Source organism: Ambystoma mexicanum, chromosome 8, assembly GCF_040938575.1.
Source record: "Ambystoma mexicanum isolate Mex_15411 chromosome 8, UKY_AmexF1_1, whole genome shotgun sequence".
Classification (NCBI taxonomy): domain Eukaryota; kingdom Metazoa; phylum Chordata; class Amphibia; order Caudata; family Ambystomatidae; genus Ambystoma; species Ambystoma mexicanum.
In genome coordinates, this window is record NC_090929.1 from 464,517,162 (window position 1) to 464,536,404 (window position 19,243).

Here is a 19,243-nt window from a genome sequence, read left to right on the forward strand (position 1 = left end):
TGCTCTAAACGGTGTGCTGCACTGCCAATCCGAGTTTGCTCTGCTCCTTTTTTTGTTCTATTTAAAGATCCTAGCGCAACACTTTAAAACGTTGCCTCCTAAAGGAGGTCTCAGTAGGTTCATAATCCTTGTGCAGTCTCTAAATGTCCCATCCTTTGTTTTGGAGCACTTTTGTGAATGGGAGGATAGCTCAGGGGCAACATGCTCACCTTGGAAGCAAGACGACATGGAGCACCACAGAATCGATCCCCGGGTCTGTGCTTAGAAACCTCTGGGTATTAAGCGCGTTATAAATAACCTATCATATGTCATATCATATATCAATGCCAGCCTCCGGGTGCGCAATAAGGTTCAGAGAAGATGTGGCTCATCTCCTGGACATAATCTCTAAACCAGTTATGGGGCCTGCTACATCTTGAAAATGGCTGTTGACTACGACAGTGTTTTGGTGCCAACATGGGTATGTTTTGTGGTAAAACCCTAAAGGTGACGACAACCTCTCCTGATTGGACATGAATGCATTCCTAAAAATGCCAGACTCTTACTATAGCATTGTTTTTCATCCCTTCCAGCAGTTAAGACCTACACATGGATGAACTCCATCATTGACTTTGATTTTTCAAGTGCTCTCTATTTGCATTTCCCCAGTGCATGTTACATTTTTTACTACTTATAAGATTTGAGTAACTGCTTTAACTGCCTATTATTGATAGATTGACATGGTATTCAGTGTGCTTGGAGGCTCTGGGAAAACATAGCTTGATGTCTTGGTTGAATGCTAGGGGATGTGGTGAGTGAGTGCCAAGGTGGAGGAATTTTTTAAATTCGAACAGGATCCTGTCATATCCATTAGCTAATAAACGTCTGATCTTGCCCTGCAGGAGGAACGAGGAGGTGACGCACATTAAGATCCAGAATACGGGTGATTACTATGACCTATATGGAGGTGAAAAGTTTGCCACTCTGGCGGAGCTTGTGCAGTATTACACAGAGCAGCAAGGCCTTCTACGTGAGAAGAACGGAGATGTCATTGAACTCAAGTACCCTTTGAACTGCCAAGATCCCACCTCTGAGAGGTAACGCCAGCCTGGCTATTGACACCACACCCTGTATGTTTTTCTCTTCTCGTTTCTCTTCTCTCTCTTCTCTTCCTGTCTATTCTCTTCCTCCTCTTTTCCTCTTCTCCTTTCTCCTCTCTTCCTTCTCTCTCCTCTTCTGTCTTCTCTTAGTCTCCCTCTTCTCATTCTTGGCTCTGTCTCCTCTCTTCTTCTCCTCTTCACTTTTCCTTTTTGTGCAATTCATCATCATCCACTGTTTCCAGTATTTGAACACAGTGCCTGTTACATGCCCCCTGAACTGATTCATGCTTCTGGTGATCAGTGATTCCTCTCCATCAGCGGGTTCCCACAAATGTGTGGTGTGTCCAGTATTTAAATGTCCTTTTATTTATAGATTACTTCAAACTGGATTTAACCATGTGACCCTACACAGAACAGTCTGCACATCAACAGTCGACCTTGTTAAAAATCATTTTCGGTGCCTGTCAATATGCTGTCCAAAGTTAATATACACATAAAGGACATGTTCAGGACAGGTGACAGTGCATCTACTTTGCAATTTGAGATCATTTACTTTAAGTGTGTATCCTATGGAAATCTGTCTTGTGGCAATATCCTTTGTGGCCCAAATGCTACTGTTTTATTTCAAATTGGTTGTGTCCTCCCACGTATTACTCATCTTTGATATTCGATCTTTGATATTTGATATCCAGCTTCAGCTGCTTCTGCAATTTATTTTCAGCACAGGGTGGTGCTTACACTTCGAGAAACTATGGTGCGCTTCTATTGTTGATTCGTGAAAATGTATTCATCCTCGACACCTACTACCCCAAAACCGGGTTCAACAAGTGTCACGACTGCTGCTCAAAGATGTCGATAACTGACCCACATCGGGTATGCTTGTGGTGTCTCGGCGTGGAGCGTAAGACCTCGGTCTGCTCGAAATGCCACCCGATGACCGGAAAAGATCTGAAGGAGCAAAAGGGGAAATTGGCAGTAGGTAGAAACCCCCAAAAATCCCCATCGACTATCCCGTCGAAGAAACTCTCCTCGAAGGAAGGTGAAAAGGTCCAGGTTGAGGAGTGGCTCTCACCACCCTGCGTCGTCATTGAGGTTGAAAAGAGGCACCACAGATCGCCTTCTTTCGACTTCGTCGTCATATTCCTCTCCTGACAGAACTTTAGCATGTCTCACAAATCTCTCCACTCCTGCCGAATGGGAAGCATTTAGGTAAGAAATTCTAAAAATATTTGAGAAATAAAAACTGTCGACAAGCCATGCTCCTACCGCTCTTTCTAAAGCCGGTAAGGAAAGGGCTCGAGCCAAATCCCACTTGCCCATGAGCCCGGGACGAAGGCCAGATTCTCATCGAGAGCTGCTGAGGCCTAAACGCGATGAGAAATCATCGAAGGATCCTTAGAGCCGTAAGTCGAGATTGAGGGCATTGATGCCAGCTGCGCCTTTGACGCCAGCTGCGCCATCGATGCCAGCCGTGCCATCGACACCAATGGCATCTTCGACACCATCAAAGCTGAAATCGACTTCGGTAAAAATATCGACGACTTCTCGAGGATTGAGTTTGAAATTTCTGAAACCATCAATGCCCATTACAGATAAGACTTATACTCCTTTCCCAAGAAAGGATTACTTCAAATCACTAACCTCAATTTGAGGCAAATCAACCATCGGATAACGATGCGCCATTTGGGCTACTGTATGGTACACCAAATGTGCCTGAGAGTTTTAAATCTGAGGAGTCCAGGCTAAAAGATTTTTATGATCACTTACAAACAGCCAGTGGAGTGGACACTTCAACAGAGCTAGAATTTGGTAAATCTGAAGCTGGTGAGCATGCAGATGCATCACATAGGCAGTTCATGTGTAAGGTTGTAGATTACTTGGGATGGAGTAGACCTACCTTCCCCTTTGAGCAGGATGATCTAACCGACATCCTTGATGAGGGTCCGCAAATGGATCCCCTTTTTCCATTCTACATTGCTTGTCAAAAAAGGGTGACAGCCAATTGAGAAATAACAGAATCCAGTCCGGCAGTAAACAAAAACCTAACTAGAAATTACCACCCATCTATTAGTGACCCCAACTACTTATCAAAACACCCCACCCCAGAAAGTCTGGTGGTGCAGGCAGCTACGGTAACTTCAAAACCAGCAGCTTACCCAACCATCCCTCCATATAGGGATGACCAGAGTAGATGAACGGGCAAGGAAAATATTTTCTGCGGGGAGCATGGATCTTAAATCGGCCAAGCAAAGTTCTCATTCGCTGTATGGGACTGTATTTCCATAGTGGCTGAGCACATTCCCGAGGGGGAGGAAAGAGACGGATTCTTGACTATTGTTGCAGACGGCAAAGAAGCCATGTGCAAGTCTCTTCAGTCGGGTCTGGATCAGCAGAGCTACGGCAACAAGCACCGTAATACACAGATTTGTGTGGTTGAGGAAGGCTGAATTTGCACCGGATGTGCAATCCAGACTCCTTTAACATGTCTTTTGACTGGGTCTCACCTTTTTGGCAGCAAGGCTGACGAGAGCCTTGAGAAGTTGCAGACCTCGAAGACGGCAGCCTCATCTTTAGGTGCCTCTATTAGGCAGCCTCTATCCTTTCCCCTCAGTGGACAGCCTTGGAGGGATAGATCTTTTCGCTATTACTCCTCTGTTGGAAGAGCTAGAGGAATGGCTGGTCAAAGAGGCCAAGATTCCCTTGTGGTAGGAGAGGTGCAATGCCCACTCAAGCATGGGCATCCTTACTAACAGCCACTGCTTCAGCCGCCTCAAAACCTCTCATGAAACATCAGTGGGAGGCAGGCTGTCTCAGCATCTGGAAGAATGGAGAGTCATTACTTAGGATGCGTGGCCATTGGAAACCATAGCCCAAGGTGACTGCCCCCCCTTCATTCAGAGACCTCAGAACCATCCACCAGGGAGCCATTCTTTGAGGGTTTCAGATCCGCTCGTGGTGCAGGAAATGTTGAACCTGCTAGAGAAAGGCACTGTAGAACCAGTGCCTGCAGCAGAGAGTAACAAAGTATGGTAATCTCCATGTTTTCTAATTCCCAAGATGGACTGAGGACTGAAACTCATCTTGGACTTGAGATACTAGAACAAGTTCCTCAGGAAGGACAAGTTCAAAATGTTCACGCTTTCTCAGATCCTTCAGGAACTCCAGGATTGAATGGTGTCATTGGACCTTCATTATCAGTTTCGAGTGCTGCCTTTTGGGCTGACATCTTCCCCAATGGTTTTCACCAAGCTGATGACAGTGGTGGCAGCGAGTGTCGGGAGAGGGGGGATTCACGTCTACCCCTACCTGGACGATTGGCTGATCAGGGCCTGTTCTCCCGAACAAGCACTGAATCATCTCAACGTCACCTGCTACTATCTTCAGAGTTTGGGCTTCTCCCTCAATTACAAGAAGTCCCATATGACACCATTTTAGAAGCTCCAGTTCAGGGTGGTGTTGGATACCTCCTTGGAAAAGAGCTCATCACCCGAGGTGAGGGCTAAAGACATTCTGCAGTTGGTCTCCAAATTTCAGAGTGCCAAGCGTCTCCCGGCCTTCCCATATATATATATATATATATATTTTTAATTTTTAGGTGGCTCGGCCTCCTGGCATCCTACATTTTTCTGGTGCCAGAGGCTCACCTGAGAATGTGATCCCTTCAATTGGCTCTCAGGACTCAATGGTTTCAGTTCTCAGGCAACATGTCAGACCTACTTCAGGTTCCAAGCATGGTCGCACTGGATCTTCTGTGGTGGGCCTGCAAGGACAATATGCTGAAGGGAGAACCTTATTGGAGATGACAATGGTGACGGATGCCTCACTCATGGAGTGGGGAGCCCACGCCAACGATCTGACTATCAGCAGTCCTTGGTCTCCATTGGAGTCCAAACTAAACATCAATCTTTTGGAACTCAGAACAATCGGACTTGCGTTGAAGGCTTCTCTGCCCTCTGTACGGGGAAAGAATGTCCTGATAATGACAGACAACACAGTGGACAGCTACTACTTCAAGAGGGGTGGTGTAGGGTTACTACAACTGTGCAGCGTGGCAATGCAGCTCTGCCACTTGGCAGTTCAAGAAGGAATCTTCCTATCAGCAGTTCACCTAGCCGGAGAGGTGACCACAGCAGCGGATGCTCTGAGCAGACAGAGCAGTCTCCCACAAGTGGGAACTAGATCAGGAAATCCTTCGAGATCTTCACCCTTTGAGGAACCGCTCAAGTGGATCTGTTCGCGACCAGGGTTAACTGGAAGTGCGAACTGCACTGCTCCAGGGAATTTCCCCCAAGAGGCGCTCTAGGAGACATGTTTGTAGTGGACTGGCAGTTTCCACTCCCGTATGGGTTTCCTCCAGTCCACTTTCATTCCTCATGTGATCATGAGGTTGAGAAAGTTTGGGAAATCCATGATCCTAATTGCCCCAGATTGGGCCATGAGGACATGGTACCCGGACCTTCTGCACATGGAGAACACGACCTTCCTCTTGCGAGAGAAGATCCCCATGAGGACGACGTGATTCACCAAGTCGCTCTGCCGGGCGACTGGAAAGGAAGTGTGTTCACCATGAATGCCACCCCCATAGGGGTCAACCTCATCACGAAGGAGACAATCTTAAATAATTTACCACAGCTATGCAGGGGACTAGGGAGACTCAGAGGAGCTCCCACTAAACTACACATTGACAGTACCATCAGGCCCATTCCTCAACATCCCCTTCCACCTGCAAGAGGCGGTGTCAAAAGAACTCAACCAGCTACTCAGTGACGGCATCATCGAGCCGGCGACAGGCCCGACCCCTGGGGTGTCGTCTCTAGTCATTGTGCCCAAGGAAGGTGGATGGTTGCGGCTGTGTGTAGATATGAGAATGGCAAACACTGCCATACAAAGAGAAAGACACACTGGCCCGCGTATTGAAGATCTGATTTTCCAACTCGACAAATCCGTGATGTTCTCCAAACTGGACCAGAATCAAGGGTGTCACCAGTTGGAACTCCACCCTGATTCGAGGTGCATCACCAGCTTTGCCACTCATGAGGGCCTTTCTCATTACCGACGCCTCAACTTTGGCATCTTGTTGGCAGCTGAAATCTTTCAGGAAGCCATTGGCCATGTAATTAGGCCAATTAAGGGAGCGTTGTACTATAGCGACGATATACTTGTTTTCGGCAAGTCTCGGGGGGGACCATGACGGTACCCTGCTGGTGACATGCACAGCAATCCAGGAGGCGGGATTAACATTCAACATCGAGAAGTGTCATTTCAGCAAAACAAAATTGAAATCCTTCGGACACATTTTCTCTGCAGATGTAATGACACCTGCCCCCGACAAGGTCAGCACCATCTCGAACCTGCAGCAGCCTACCCAGGCGGCGGACATCCGATCTTTCCTAGGGATGGCCGGATACTGTGCATGCTATATCACCCACTATGCATCCCTCATCAAACCATTACGATCCCTGCTGCAGAAAGATAGTGTTCGCCTGGTCAGCGGAATGCCAAGAAGCATTTGTTTCCTTAAAAACTTCTCTTGCTGAAGCCAGACGCCAGACGCTTGGCGTACTTCGATCCCAACTGGCACACTTTGGCGACGCGAGCCCTGTAGGGCTAGGGGCCATCCTGGCGCAGACCAGTGGGCTGGACACACACCGGAGACACATTGTTGCATATGCAAGCAGAGCTCTGGCAGCCCCTGAATCCATGTACTGGCAGGCTGAAAAAGAGAGCCTAGCGGCGGTTTTGGGCCTGTGAACACCCCCATAATTTCATAATCGGAAAGAGGTTCACACTCATCACGGACCACAAGGCTCTGTTGTCCCTATTCGGGAACCCACGCACCAAGATAATGATAATCATGTGTTATTTATATAGCACTTTAATCCAAAGCGCTTTACAGAGCACATATTTGCATACAATATCACCCAACTGAAAGTGGTACTCATTTATCGACCTCGAAAGGATGAAAGGCTGAGTTGGCCTTGCCGGGATTCAAACCTGCAACCTGCAGATCACGCTCACATCGCAGCAGCGAGCGATGAACCCGCTGAGCTATCTTACCATCATTAAGATGCCACCCAGGATAGAGCGCTGGGGCATCAGATTGCAGGAGTATGACTATGACATCATTCACAGGCCTGGAGGTGACCACAATCCAGAGGATTACCTGTCTCGCCACCCAGCAGGCATGCCAGTCACCAGAGAGGGTGACGCAGAATGTTTCTATTACGTGGCCTCCAATGCTCTCCCACCAGTGATCTCACTCGAGACGGTTGCGTGTGCATCCGCCGCTGACCCATCCATGGCGCTAGCCATCAGCTTGACGAACAACAAGTGGAAGGACTACCGACACGCCGTCCTAAACCACCCGGGGCTGTGCAGAGAAGAGTTGGACAGGCTGGCAAGGATACACACTGAAATTGCTGTCATCCTGCTGAGATGGTGTCGGCTAGTCATTCCTGTGACACTCAGAGCTGAAATGATCAAGACGGCGCATGAAGGGCCCTGGGGTGCTGACAACACGAAAAGACAGCTGCAACGCCATCCAGAGGTCAAGACACTTCATGCATGGTTTCTGAGAGGCTGAGATATAAGGATTGGGATCTCCCGGTCGACGTAATGGAGATTTTGCTTTCGGCCAGAAGGCCAGCAACCAAATCCTTGTACCGATGTCGTTGGAAGAAGTTCAGTAATTGGTGCTAGAATAAGAATGTGGATCCTTTTGTGTCACACCTATGGTGCTTTCTTTCCTGCTGCACTTAGTCAATCTGGGCCTCCAGATTGGAACGATAAAGGGATATTTGGCTGCGCGTTTCGATTTTTTTAAGCCCTCCTCTGAAGAGAAGAGGTCTCTTATTGCAAGATGCCATTGATTGTGCAATTTGTAATGGGTTTCACTAACGTATACCCTCAAGTCCCATTTCATGTGCCTGTTCAGGATTTAAATTTAGTATTAACATTTCTCACATGCATTCCATTCGAGCCTCTATATTCATGTCCTCTAAGGCTCCTAACATTAAAAACAATCCTACTAGTGTTTTTAACATCAGCCCGCAGGGTGAGTGAGTTACAGGCTCTCTCTTGTAAGCTCCTTAACTGTTTTCCATAAGGATAAAGAGTCAAACCATCATTCCTGCCTAAGGTAGTCTCTGACTTCCATTTGTCGCAGAAGATCACTTTATTGACCTTTTTAATCCTCCCCCCTCATGCAGGTAAGGAGGAAGAAAGACTGCACAGGCTAGACCCAAAAAGGGCTCTGAGCTTTTATATTTCAAGAGGATCAACTCTTCATTGGGTATACAGGCCATAAATTGGGCCTGGCAGTAACCAAACAGACTATATCGAGATGGATAGTTTTAGCAATTGCAGAATGTTACAGACTGGCTGATAAAGAACCGTCGGTTGGGCTAAGATCTCATTCCGCTAGGGGCTTAACTTCTGCAGCTTTGCAAAGGGGTGTCCCGACAAAAGATATCTGTGCAGCGGCCATCTGGTAGTCTATGCATACATTCGTAAAGCATTACTGTTTAGACTCGACCTTGTCTCAAGGAGATCTTTTTGCAAAGGCCGTTCTTCATACGGTCCATGACTAGATTAATTGGTACTCCCTGCTACAAATGGTCACTGCTTTGGGAGTCATCAAAGATGAGGAATACGTGGGAGGAATATCCAGTCAAAATAACATTACCAGGGGTAAGTAACTTGTTCTTCGAAGGGATTGTGTCCTCCGACGTATTCCTTATCTTAGATATCTCCTTCCAGCTCTGCTGGCCTCGGCAAATATTTCTCTAGAGGGCGCTGCGCGTCGACGTCTGCCGAGTCGATGTCCCTCGACAGCCGCCGTATCGACGTCATCCTGCCTATAAAGGCCGCACGCAGCGTCCGTTGCTCAGTTCCGTTTTTCCGCGCTTACTCAGTGCCTCGGAATACCGTTGCTCAGTTTTGTACACAATTTATCCTATTTACCTCGAGATATTCGATCCGTACTCGATGGCTTCCTCGTCGGAACCGACGACCCCTCGGTCCGGATTCAAAAAATGCCGAGATTGTGGGAAAAAGATGTCGCTGACTGACCCTCACAGAGTTTGTCTGTGGTGTTTGGGAGCTGAACACCATTGTTCGGAGTGCGAGGACTGTATGTCCATGACAGCCAAGGCCCTGAAGGAGCGTAGGGGGAAGCTGGAGAAAGGTAAGACTTTAAAAGCTTCTTCTTCCTCGACGAAGTCGAGACATTCGTCTCCTCGTCACCATTCGCGCTCCAGGTCTCGGAGTGGGTCCCATCACTCCTCGAGATCGAAGCACTCGAAGAGGAGACGTCAAAGATCCCCTTCTCCGTCCTCCTCTTCCTCTGTTTCTCCAAAGAGAATCCCTTGCCCCACGAAACATAGTTCCCGGGCTGAATGGGAGGAATTCCGCAAAAATATGATGAGCGTCTTCGAGAAAGCGGCTTCGACCCCCTCGAAGACTGCCGAGAGCGATGCTCTGGTCGAAAGACCCGAAGGTCAAAAACGCCGCGAGTCGCAGTACCCGGCGAAGGAAGCTTCTTGAGCGCGTCACGAACCCTCGAGTAAAGCTATGACCTCGAAACCTTCTTCGAAGGTTCCGTCGACGCCATCGACAAAGGTTCCGTCGACGCCGAAGTCGGTGTCTTCGACGCCGTTGTCGAAGGGACCTTCGACACACGGGTCTGTCGACTCGACGGCATCTTCGACACCGGCGTCGACGCCAAGGAAAGTCACGGTTACGACGCACCCAGTGGCATCGATGACGATGGCGTCGAGATTGTCGACTTCCTCGAGCAGAATCCCAATTCTATCGAGGTCCTCGAGGCCTCAGCCTTTGTTTTCGACACCACGCCCGAAGCCTTCGGCATCGACGTTTTCGAGGCCGATTATGACAAGTTTGGCACCCTCTGCCTTGGAGATGGGTTTTACACCCTTTGTGAGTTCAGAACAATTGAGAACTATGTCCTCAATTATGGAAGAGGGTGAGCTATCTGAACAGGAAGACACATTTGAGTTGCAGGGACCTGCAACCCCAGTTAGAGAGGAGTTATCCTCAGAAGAACGCATGTTAAAGGATCTTCATGATTCCTTACATGAGGCAAGTGGGTTAGACACTTCCCCTGAGGTGGAGTTTGCTAGGCCAGACCCGGGGGAGCATGCTGAAACCCCCTATAGAGCCTTAGTGGCCAGGATCACAAAATGTATGGGGTGGTCAACACCTTCACAGGCTTTCCAACAAGATGACCTCACGGATATTCTTGACAAAGGTCCACAGGAGGATCCTGTAGTGCCCTTTCATAAAGCTCTTCAGAGGAAGATTATGACGAACTGGGAGACCCCAGATGTCGTCCCGGCAATAAATAAAAAACTGTCTACAAAATACAGGGTATCTTCTGCAGACCCGGAGTTTTTGTCAAAACACCCATCCCCAGAAAGTCTGGTGGTACAGGCAGCATCTTCTACTGATGTCAAGACTGCTTACCCTACCCTCCCACAGGACAGGGAAGTAATATGATGCTATGGCAAAGAAAGTTTTTTCGGCATGTAGCATGGCGTTAAAATCTGTTAATGCTACTTGCACCCTTGCTAGATTCAGCCATACACTTTGGGAGTGCGCTTCTACAGCGGCTGACTGCATCCCGGAGGGAGAAGGAAAGGAGGCGTTCCTAAATATCATACAGGACGGTAAAGACGCTATGTGCGAATCCCTTCAGACGGGCATTGATTCGGCTGACAGTATCAGCAGAGCAATGGCGGCAAGTACAACAACCGGGAGATTCGCTTGGTTGAGAAAGTCTGGTTTTGCCCCAGATGTGCAAGCCAGGCTCTTGAACATGCCATTCGATGGCTCTTCTTTGTTTGGGAAAAAGGCGGATGACAGTTTGGAAAAACTGCAAAAATCAAAAGCAGCAGCAAAATCCCTAGGCGCTGCAATCTGTCAGACACCTTTTCGTCCCACAGGAACCTCTGCGAGGGGCAAGTCCTTTCGCTTCTACTCTGCATTCGGAAGAGGTAGAGGACGACCGGCTCAAAGGGGACAAAGAAGAACTACCCGAGGTGGACGGGGTAGATATTCAAAAGCCGCAGCAACAGCAGGTGCCTCTTTACCATCGGCATCTGCATCAGCCGCCCCAAAACCACTCTGAGGACTTCCCTCAAAGGACACCTGTAGGAGGCAGGTTAACTCAACATCTGGCGGAATGGCAGGCTATCACGTCAGATGCTTGGGCATTGGAAACAGTTGCCCAAGGTTACAGATGCTTGGGCATTGGAAACAGTTGCCCAAGGTTACTGCCTGCCTCTCCTACGCATACCTCAGAGTCATCCACCGGGGATCAGCTCTCAGAAAGCTCCAGATCCGCTCCTCTTGCAGCAAATTTTGGACCTGCTAGAGAAAGGTGCCATAAAACCGGTACCTGTAGCGGAGAGGAACAAGGGCTGGTACTCCCCTTACTTTCTCATTCCAAAGAAAGACGGAAGACTGAGACCCATCTTGGACTTGCGAGAATTGAACAAATTCCTCAGGAAAGACAAATTCAAGATGGTAACTCTTTCTCAGATCCTTCAGGCCCTTCAGTTCCAGGACTGGTTGGTATCTCTGGACCTTCAGGACGCTTATTTCCATGTGCCTATCCATCTCAAACACAGGAAATACCTGAGGTTCGCAATTGGCAACTCTCATTATCAATTTCGAGTGCTGCCATTTGGGCTGACCTCCGCCCCGAGGGTCTTCACCAAGTTAATGTCGGTAGTGGCGGCAAGTCTAAGGAGGGAAAGGATTCACGTCTACCCCTACCTGGACGATTGGTTGATCAGGGCTGTATCTTCGGAACAAGCTCAGATCCAGCTAAATCACGTTTGCCACTCCCTTCAGACTGGGCTTCTCCCTCAATTTAAAGAAGTCACAAATGATACCATCGCAGAGACTCCAGTTCATAGGAGCGATCCTGGACACTTCCCTGGGAAAATCCTCACCACCAGAGGTGAGGGCTCAAGATATTCTACAGATGGTTGCCAAGTTCCAAAATGGCCAACGTCTCCCAGCCTTCGACTTTTTGAGGTTGCTAGGCCTCATGGCATCCTGCATTTTCCTAGTGCCAGAGGCTTGCCCGAGAATGAGATCCCTCCAGTGGGCACTGAGGACTCGGTGATCACAATTCTCAGGAAGAATGACAGATCTTCTTCAGGTTCCCGACAGGATGGCTCGAGACCTTCAGTGGTGGGCCTGTCAGGAGAACATTCTGAAAGGAGAACAGTTTTGGCAACCCTGGCCGGAGATAACAGTAGTCACGGATGCCTCACTCACGGGGTGGGGAGCCCACGCCAACGACTTGACCATCAGCGGTCGTTGGTCTCCATCGGAGTCCAGACTACATATCAACCTGTTAGAGCTGAGGGCCATCAGACTTGCGCTGAAGGCGTTCCTGCCAGCTGTACAAGGGAAGAATGTCCTGATAATGACGGACAACACAGTGGCCATGCATTACCTCAACAAAAGAGGAGGCGTAGGATCACTACCCCTGTGCAGAGAGGCGATGCAGCTCTGGTTTTGGACAATCCAAGAAGGAATCTCTCTATTGGCAGTTCACCTAGCCGGAGAGAAGAACTTGACAGCGGACGCTCCGAGCAGGCAGAGCACAGTCTCCCACGAGTGGGAAGTAGCTCAGGAAGTCCTTCAAGAGATCTTCGCCCTTTGGGGAACCCCTCAGGTGGATCTGTTCGCCACCAGTGTCAACAGGAAGTGCGATCTGTTCTGTTCAAGGGAATTTCCCCCTAGAGGAGCTCTGGGAGACGCGTTCATAGTGGACTGGGAGTTTCCGCTTCTGTACGCGTTCCCACCAGTCCCTGTCATTCCTCAAATGATCAGGAGGTTGAGAAGATTCCGGAAGACCATGATCCTAATTGCCCCGGATTGGGCCAGGAGAACGTGGTACCCGGACCTTCTAGACTTGTCCATCTGCCCTCCAATTCGACTTCCATTCAGAGAGAACCTACTCTCACAGAAGGGAGGTCAGGTTCTCCATCCAGACATCAAAACCCTCAACCTTCACGCTTGGCTTCTGAAAGGCTGAGGTAAAAGGATTGGGACCTCCCTAATGATGTTATGGAGGTGTTGCTTTCAGCAAGGAGGCCAGCAACAAAGTCTTTATACTGCTGCCGTTGGAACAGATTTTGCAGCTGGTGTAGAGAAAAGGATATCGACCCCTTTTCATGCGGTACACCAATGATTTTGTCCTTCCTACTCCTTTTGGCGAATTCAGGCCTTCAAGTTGGCACCATCAAGGGCTATCTTGCAGCGCTATCCATCTTTAAGCGCACTGCGGAAGAACCATCCTATTTCAAGTTACCCTTGGTTATACAGTTTCTAAAGGGGTTAACCAATGTTTATCCCCCAAGACCATTCCAGGTTCCCCTATGGGATTTAAACTTAGTCCTAACTTTCCTGATGGGCACACCTTTCGAACCACTCCATTCTTGTTCGTTAAGATTTCTTACCCTTAAAACTGTTTTATTAATAGCACTTACATCTGCTAGAAGGGGGAGCGAGTTACAAGCTCTTTCTTGTAAACCCCCTCATACAATCTTTCACAAAGACAAAGTTGTCCTGCAAGTGAAGTCTAATTTCCTCCCAAAGGTGGTTTCTGAATTCCATATCACTCAGAAGATTACCCTGCCATCTTTCTATCCTCCTCCTCATCCGGGGAAAGAGGAAGAGAGGTTACACAGGCTGGACCCTAGAAGGGCTTTAAGTTTTTACATCAGTAGACTGGCCAGGATAAAACAAACAGACCAGCTGTTTGTAGGCTACACAGGTTACAAGCTAGGGTTACCAATAACTAAGCAGACCATTTCCAGATGGATCATTCTAGCCATTTTGGAATGTTATAAACTGGCAGGAAAATAGCCCCCTCAAAACCTTAGGGCTCATTCGACCAGAGGTATTGCAGCTTCATCGGCCCTCAAAAGAGGAGTGCCAGTTAAAGACATTTGTGCGGCCGCCACATGGTCGTCCGTCCATACCTTTGCACGATTTTACAACTTGGATTCCTCCTCCAGTCAAGAGACTAGGTTTGGAAGGGCTGTATTGCACTCTATTCATCAATAGAAGGCAGCATGAAGCCAGTACTCCCACCTCCAATAATAGAATACTGTTATGGGAGCCTATCTAAGATAAGGAATACGTCGGAGGACACAATCCCTTCGAAGAACAAGTTACTTCTTACCTTGTAACGTTCTTTCGATGGGATGTTCCTCCGACGTATTGCTTATCGACCCTCCCATCCATCCCCGCAGTTCTACTTCCCTTGTTGTTGCAGCTTACGCTCCTTCAGGGTGATTAGTCTAGTCCAGACAGAAATACTGTGGGCTACAAAACGGAACTGAGCAACGGACGCTGCGCGCGGCCTTTATAGGCAGGATGACGTCGACGTCGACGTCGATACGGCGGCTGTCGAGGGACATCGACTCGGCGGACGTCGACGCGCAGCGCCCTCTAGAGAAAGATTTTCCGAGGCCAGCAGAGCTGGAAGGAGATATCTAAGATAAGGAATACGTCGGAAGAACATCCCATCGAAAGAACGTTACAAGGTAAGAAGTAACTTGTTCTTCTCACTTCCCCCAGAAGGTCACCTTCTCCAGAGCCCTGGTTCTCTCTATGTAGGACTACTGCGACAGCCTTTTTCTCAATCAGCCTGCCTATATTCTCCGACCTCTGCAACTAATCCAGAACACAACTGCAAGACTTATCCTTGGCCTCAAGCACAGGGACTGAATATCTCCAGCCGTGAAATCTCTCCACTGGCTCCTGGTGGCTGCAAGGATCAAGTTCAAGGCCCTTTGCATTGTCCACAAGGCTTTCTGGGGTTGGGGCCTACACTACATCCCACGCTCTCTTCCAAAATACCTTCCTTCTCAAACCGTTAGCTCAGCTACTTCCAACTCTCTAAGGGTTAGATGCTTCTCCAGCCAGAGTGGGGGTAGATCCCTCTCCTCTGCAGGTGCCTACCTCTGGAATGGCCTCCCTGCCCCTCTCAAACCAGAGCCGGACCACCTGAAGTTCCACAAGCAGCTCAAAACTTTACTCTTCTCCTCTACTTTCTCCCTCCCCATCTGACCTACCTCTCTGCTGTACCGACTTGTTGCTTGGCTACCCTCTCTTTCTTGATCAGTCACCCTTGCACTTCCTCCTGGCCTACCACGTACTTGGGGGCTCTAACTGTAACTCTACAGTCTCTTGGTCTCCTTCCACTACCCAGAGCCGCGCTGCCCTGGCTGCACTTACTCAGAGCATTGCTGCCCTGTTTTCCCCTCCCCACTTCTCCCCACCTCCTTTCCCCTTGTCTTTCTTGTTTACTCACCTGTACAATCTGAATGACGCAAGTACGAGTAAGATCGTTTGTCTTGTCCTCCCTCAGTCTTCCCTTGCTTGTCTTGTCACGCCTAGTAACACTTGTCTACAAGCGCATTATAAATGACTTAGCATATAATATCATATCTTTTTATCACAGATGCCCAGAAAAATATGTAATGCCGCAGTAAGAAACTGCTAGGCTAGCAGCACCCAAATGCCAGTCTAGCCAGGTAATTATTAAAAATAGTCCATCAGCGCCCCTCTGCGAGAACGAACATATCTATATGAGCTGTCCATTGGGTGGGCGGGACAAAGACTGATATGCAAATGGAAATTTTCCATCTGTGAAAGGTACAGTGAGCTAAAGTGTGGCTGCGGACTTTCGAGTGGGTACCTTCCCAAGGAACAGGTCAATGGGCCGTGTTTGTTCTCGTAGAGGGGCGCCTACAGACTATTTTTTGATTAGCCATGTAATTACACTTTGCAGGACTGCTTTATCAGAAATGGCCAGTTAAAAAGTCATACCAAACTGATGAATGACTAGACTGGTTGCGCCAAAATGCCTCTCTTGCCACTAATACCACATATAATGCCTGCTTAGCCTGGACATGGACGACCATTATGATTTATCGCATAATCCCGCCCACCACACATCCCCTCTCCCTCCCACCCCCTACCCCAACCTCCAAAAACAGCTCCTTGGCCCAGAATTACCTTCATGTCCCAATCTGTTGTCCCAGTGCTTATGTATGAGGCTCCTTGCCTCATGGACAAGTACTGGGATGAGGAAGAGTGGGACTAGGAGTAATGAGGAGTGCATGTAGCTAAAACAGGCATTTCCTCCATGTACCTCTACCTCCTCCCAGTTCTTGTGTATGAGGCAGACTGCCTCATAGGCAAGTACTGCCTCATACACAAGTACTGGGACGAGGAAGAATTTGGCAAGGAGTAATGAAGATTACCAATAAGTATTCAAGGCATTAAACACAAGTAGTGCCACAACACAATTGAGCTGACTGGGCTTCAGTATCCCCCACCCCCTGCATTCCGTCCCAAAGCCCTGACATTTTGGGCTATGTTGACTCGACCTGGCTGACCTACAGAGCAGTTGCCGGACAGAACAGGACAGGTATTAAACGGTACCTGGGTTTCGCTGTTAACAAGGGCACAGCAATTACTAACGTAAAGCATTTCACCGTTAGTACCTGTATTCAAAAGACAAATGTTTTAGACATTTGAAATCGGGATGTAGATTTCTCCAGCATTGGATCTTTCATGGATTCACATGCTTAGAATATTCCCCGTCGACAGACTGGGAACCCTCGGTAAGCTTATAAAGTTGTTTCCCATAGGAAAACGTTTCGACACTTTTGTGTCCTATCTACATCATTTTGGGCCGCGCACGCACGCCCCACTAGGACGTAGTGGTATAAATGCCCTGCCCCCGCGGCTCCCTTCAGATTTCAACCGTCTCCAAAGTGGGAACACCTTGTGTATTTTCTACTTGGTTAGGTTGTGCTGTTGCGGTTTTTCTCCTAATGTCAGGAAACGCACTGTTCTGCCCATGCGCTACGTGCGGACTAAAGAAGGTGTACGTGGGGGACTGACATATGGACTGCATTTACTGTCTGCGCCCTCATCACTCGGCTGACAAGTGCGACATATGTAAGGGCTTCTCCCAGAAGACTCTTAAGGATCGGAGTCGCAGACTTGACACATGGTTGAACGACGGAGCGGGGGCATACCCGCCTTCGGAAGTGGGCTCCACACGCAGCGCAGCATCGTGTCAAAATCTTCAGGGGCCACGCGCCGCTCATCGTCATCGGAACCCCCGGTAAAGAAATCGCGACCGGTGGACAAGGAATCGTCGGTAGGCCATTCCAGGGACTCTTCTTCGAAGAAGGCCTCTTCGTCCTCATCTTCAGCGAGGAAAGACAAAGAAAAATCTAAATCCTCCTCGGGCGATCGTCAAAGATCGACCTTGAGTCGAGAGACAGAAAAACGCAGGTCGAGTTCAGAAAAGGCGGGAGCAACGCATAAGCCTGTGTGACCACCACCTCGTCGACGATTGGGCAGTCATCAACTACTTCTCTGACACAGTTGACATCAACCGTTCCCGGATTGCAGGCAACGACGACGACGACGGGGCCGACTATTGCTTCGTCGACAGATATCCCGCAAGAGGCCTGGCGTCCAGAGGTCTACGACCCAATTTTGCCGGACACACTTCTACAGCAAGAGGCCTTGTTGGTGTCCTCGGGAGACAAGGGTGAAAGGATAGATGCCCCTGCAGACCTGGGGTTGCAAGTTACCACACCTTTTTCAGGGAACATTCCAGGTTCTGCCCCCCTGCTCAATCCGCAATCAATTTTGTCATTGGAGGTCTTGTCCATGCTGCAAACGCTGCTGAGGACACTGGATGACAGACTGCCTCGAACTACTCCGGCCAGGTCGGTCGTCGACGACCCAGGCCCGTCTCGCTGCCCACCACCTTCAACCCCCGCAGCAGGGCCTCCGGAAGCAAATCTCTCAGCCCCACGCCACAAGGAAGGGGAACTGTTGTATTCGGAATCAGGCAGCAGAGCGTTGTCGGTGGTCTCCCTTTCCCCCTCCAGGGATCTGACCTGGGAGTCCGATGCAGAATTGGAAACCCGAGGAGCCCGGCTCAGCCGTCTCCCCCAGACGATATCGGGTCATTTCACAACATGATGGCCAGGGCTTGCACGGAATTCGGGCTGGCCCAAGAAGAAGAAAAGGACTGTTTTCTTTTAGTACTTGCATGCCAGAGGAGTGATTGGAAAGGTAGAGAGGGAACATGAGTCCGCTCATTCTCACAGCAGTCCATAAGTGGGTGCTTTCAGACTTGGAGAGAGTTAACTGCTTGTAACATTGAAACTGCACTAAAATAGTCTCATTAAAATGTGTAAAGAAGTTAGATTCCCCCACACATAAGTGTGCCCCTCCCCCACCGCCTGTGAAGTTAGACCCTCTCCCAACATTTGAAGGGTTAGCCCCCAAAATGTAGGTTTTGTTGCACCCCTGAACACAAGCACACACACTATTCACCATACAAACACATGCACACCCAACCATCAATGCATTTAAGCGTGCATCATTTCACCATACAGGCACACATACCCAGGCACCCACCCATACATTTAAATGTGCATTATTTGACCATACAGGCACACACACCCAGACACTGACCCATACATTTAAGTGTGCACCCTTTCACCGTACATGCACACCCAGCCACCCATACGTTTTTGTGCACCCCTTCACCATACACTCACATGTCATAGGGTTGAGGGGAGCCCTATGACTTCAAAAATAACATTTCTTTTTGAAGTCACTCTGATTTCATAAGGAAATTATTTCCGTTAAGGACAGAAGCATAACGGAAATAATTCCTTTATGAAGGCAGAGTGACTTCAAAAATAAACTATAACTATTTCTTTTTGAAGTCATAGGGCTCCCACCACCCCATCACATGGACGCCTCCAGCGTAGGGTCTTCCATGTCATGGGTTGGGTGGAGCCCTCCGACTTCAAAAAGAAAGTTTCTTTTTGTAGTCACTCTGCCTTCATTAAGACATTATTTAAATAATGTCTTATGAATGCAGAGTGAATAAAAAAACGCAACATTTGTTATTTAAAATTACATTTTTTGAAGTGTTAGCGTTTGTTTGTTAATTTTTTATTTTTTAAAACAATTTTTTACTCCTATTGGCCACCCCCCCCTCCCAGGATATGTGGTGGTGGGGGATCCTACCCCGCTGGGGTTCCTGTTAAGACAGTGAAGCAACAGTACAA

At 48.7% G+C, this 19,243-nt stretch overlaps 1 protein-coding gene across 3 annotated transcripts in view; it reads left to right on the forward strand.

The window, feature by feature from the left end:
* LOC138472085 (tyrosine-protein phosphatase non-receptor type 11-like) overlaps positions 1–19,243 on the forward strand; it is a 532,490-nt gene that overhangs the window by 210,135 nt on the left and 303,112 nt on the right. For all 3 annotated transcript variants that reach the window (XM_069610075.1, XM_069610076.1, XM_069610077.1), the window contains exon 3: positions 882–1,076. In XM_069610075.1, the coding sequence (XP_069466176.1) occupies positions 882–1,076 (195 nt within the window). The remainder of the gene's footprint in view (positions 1–881; positions 1,077–19,243) is intronic.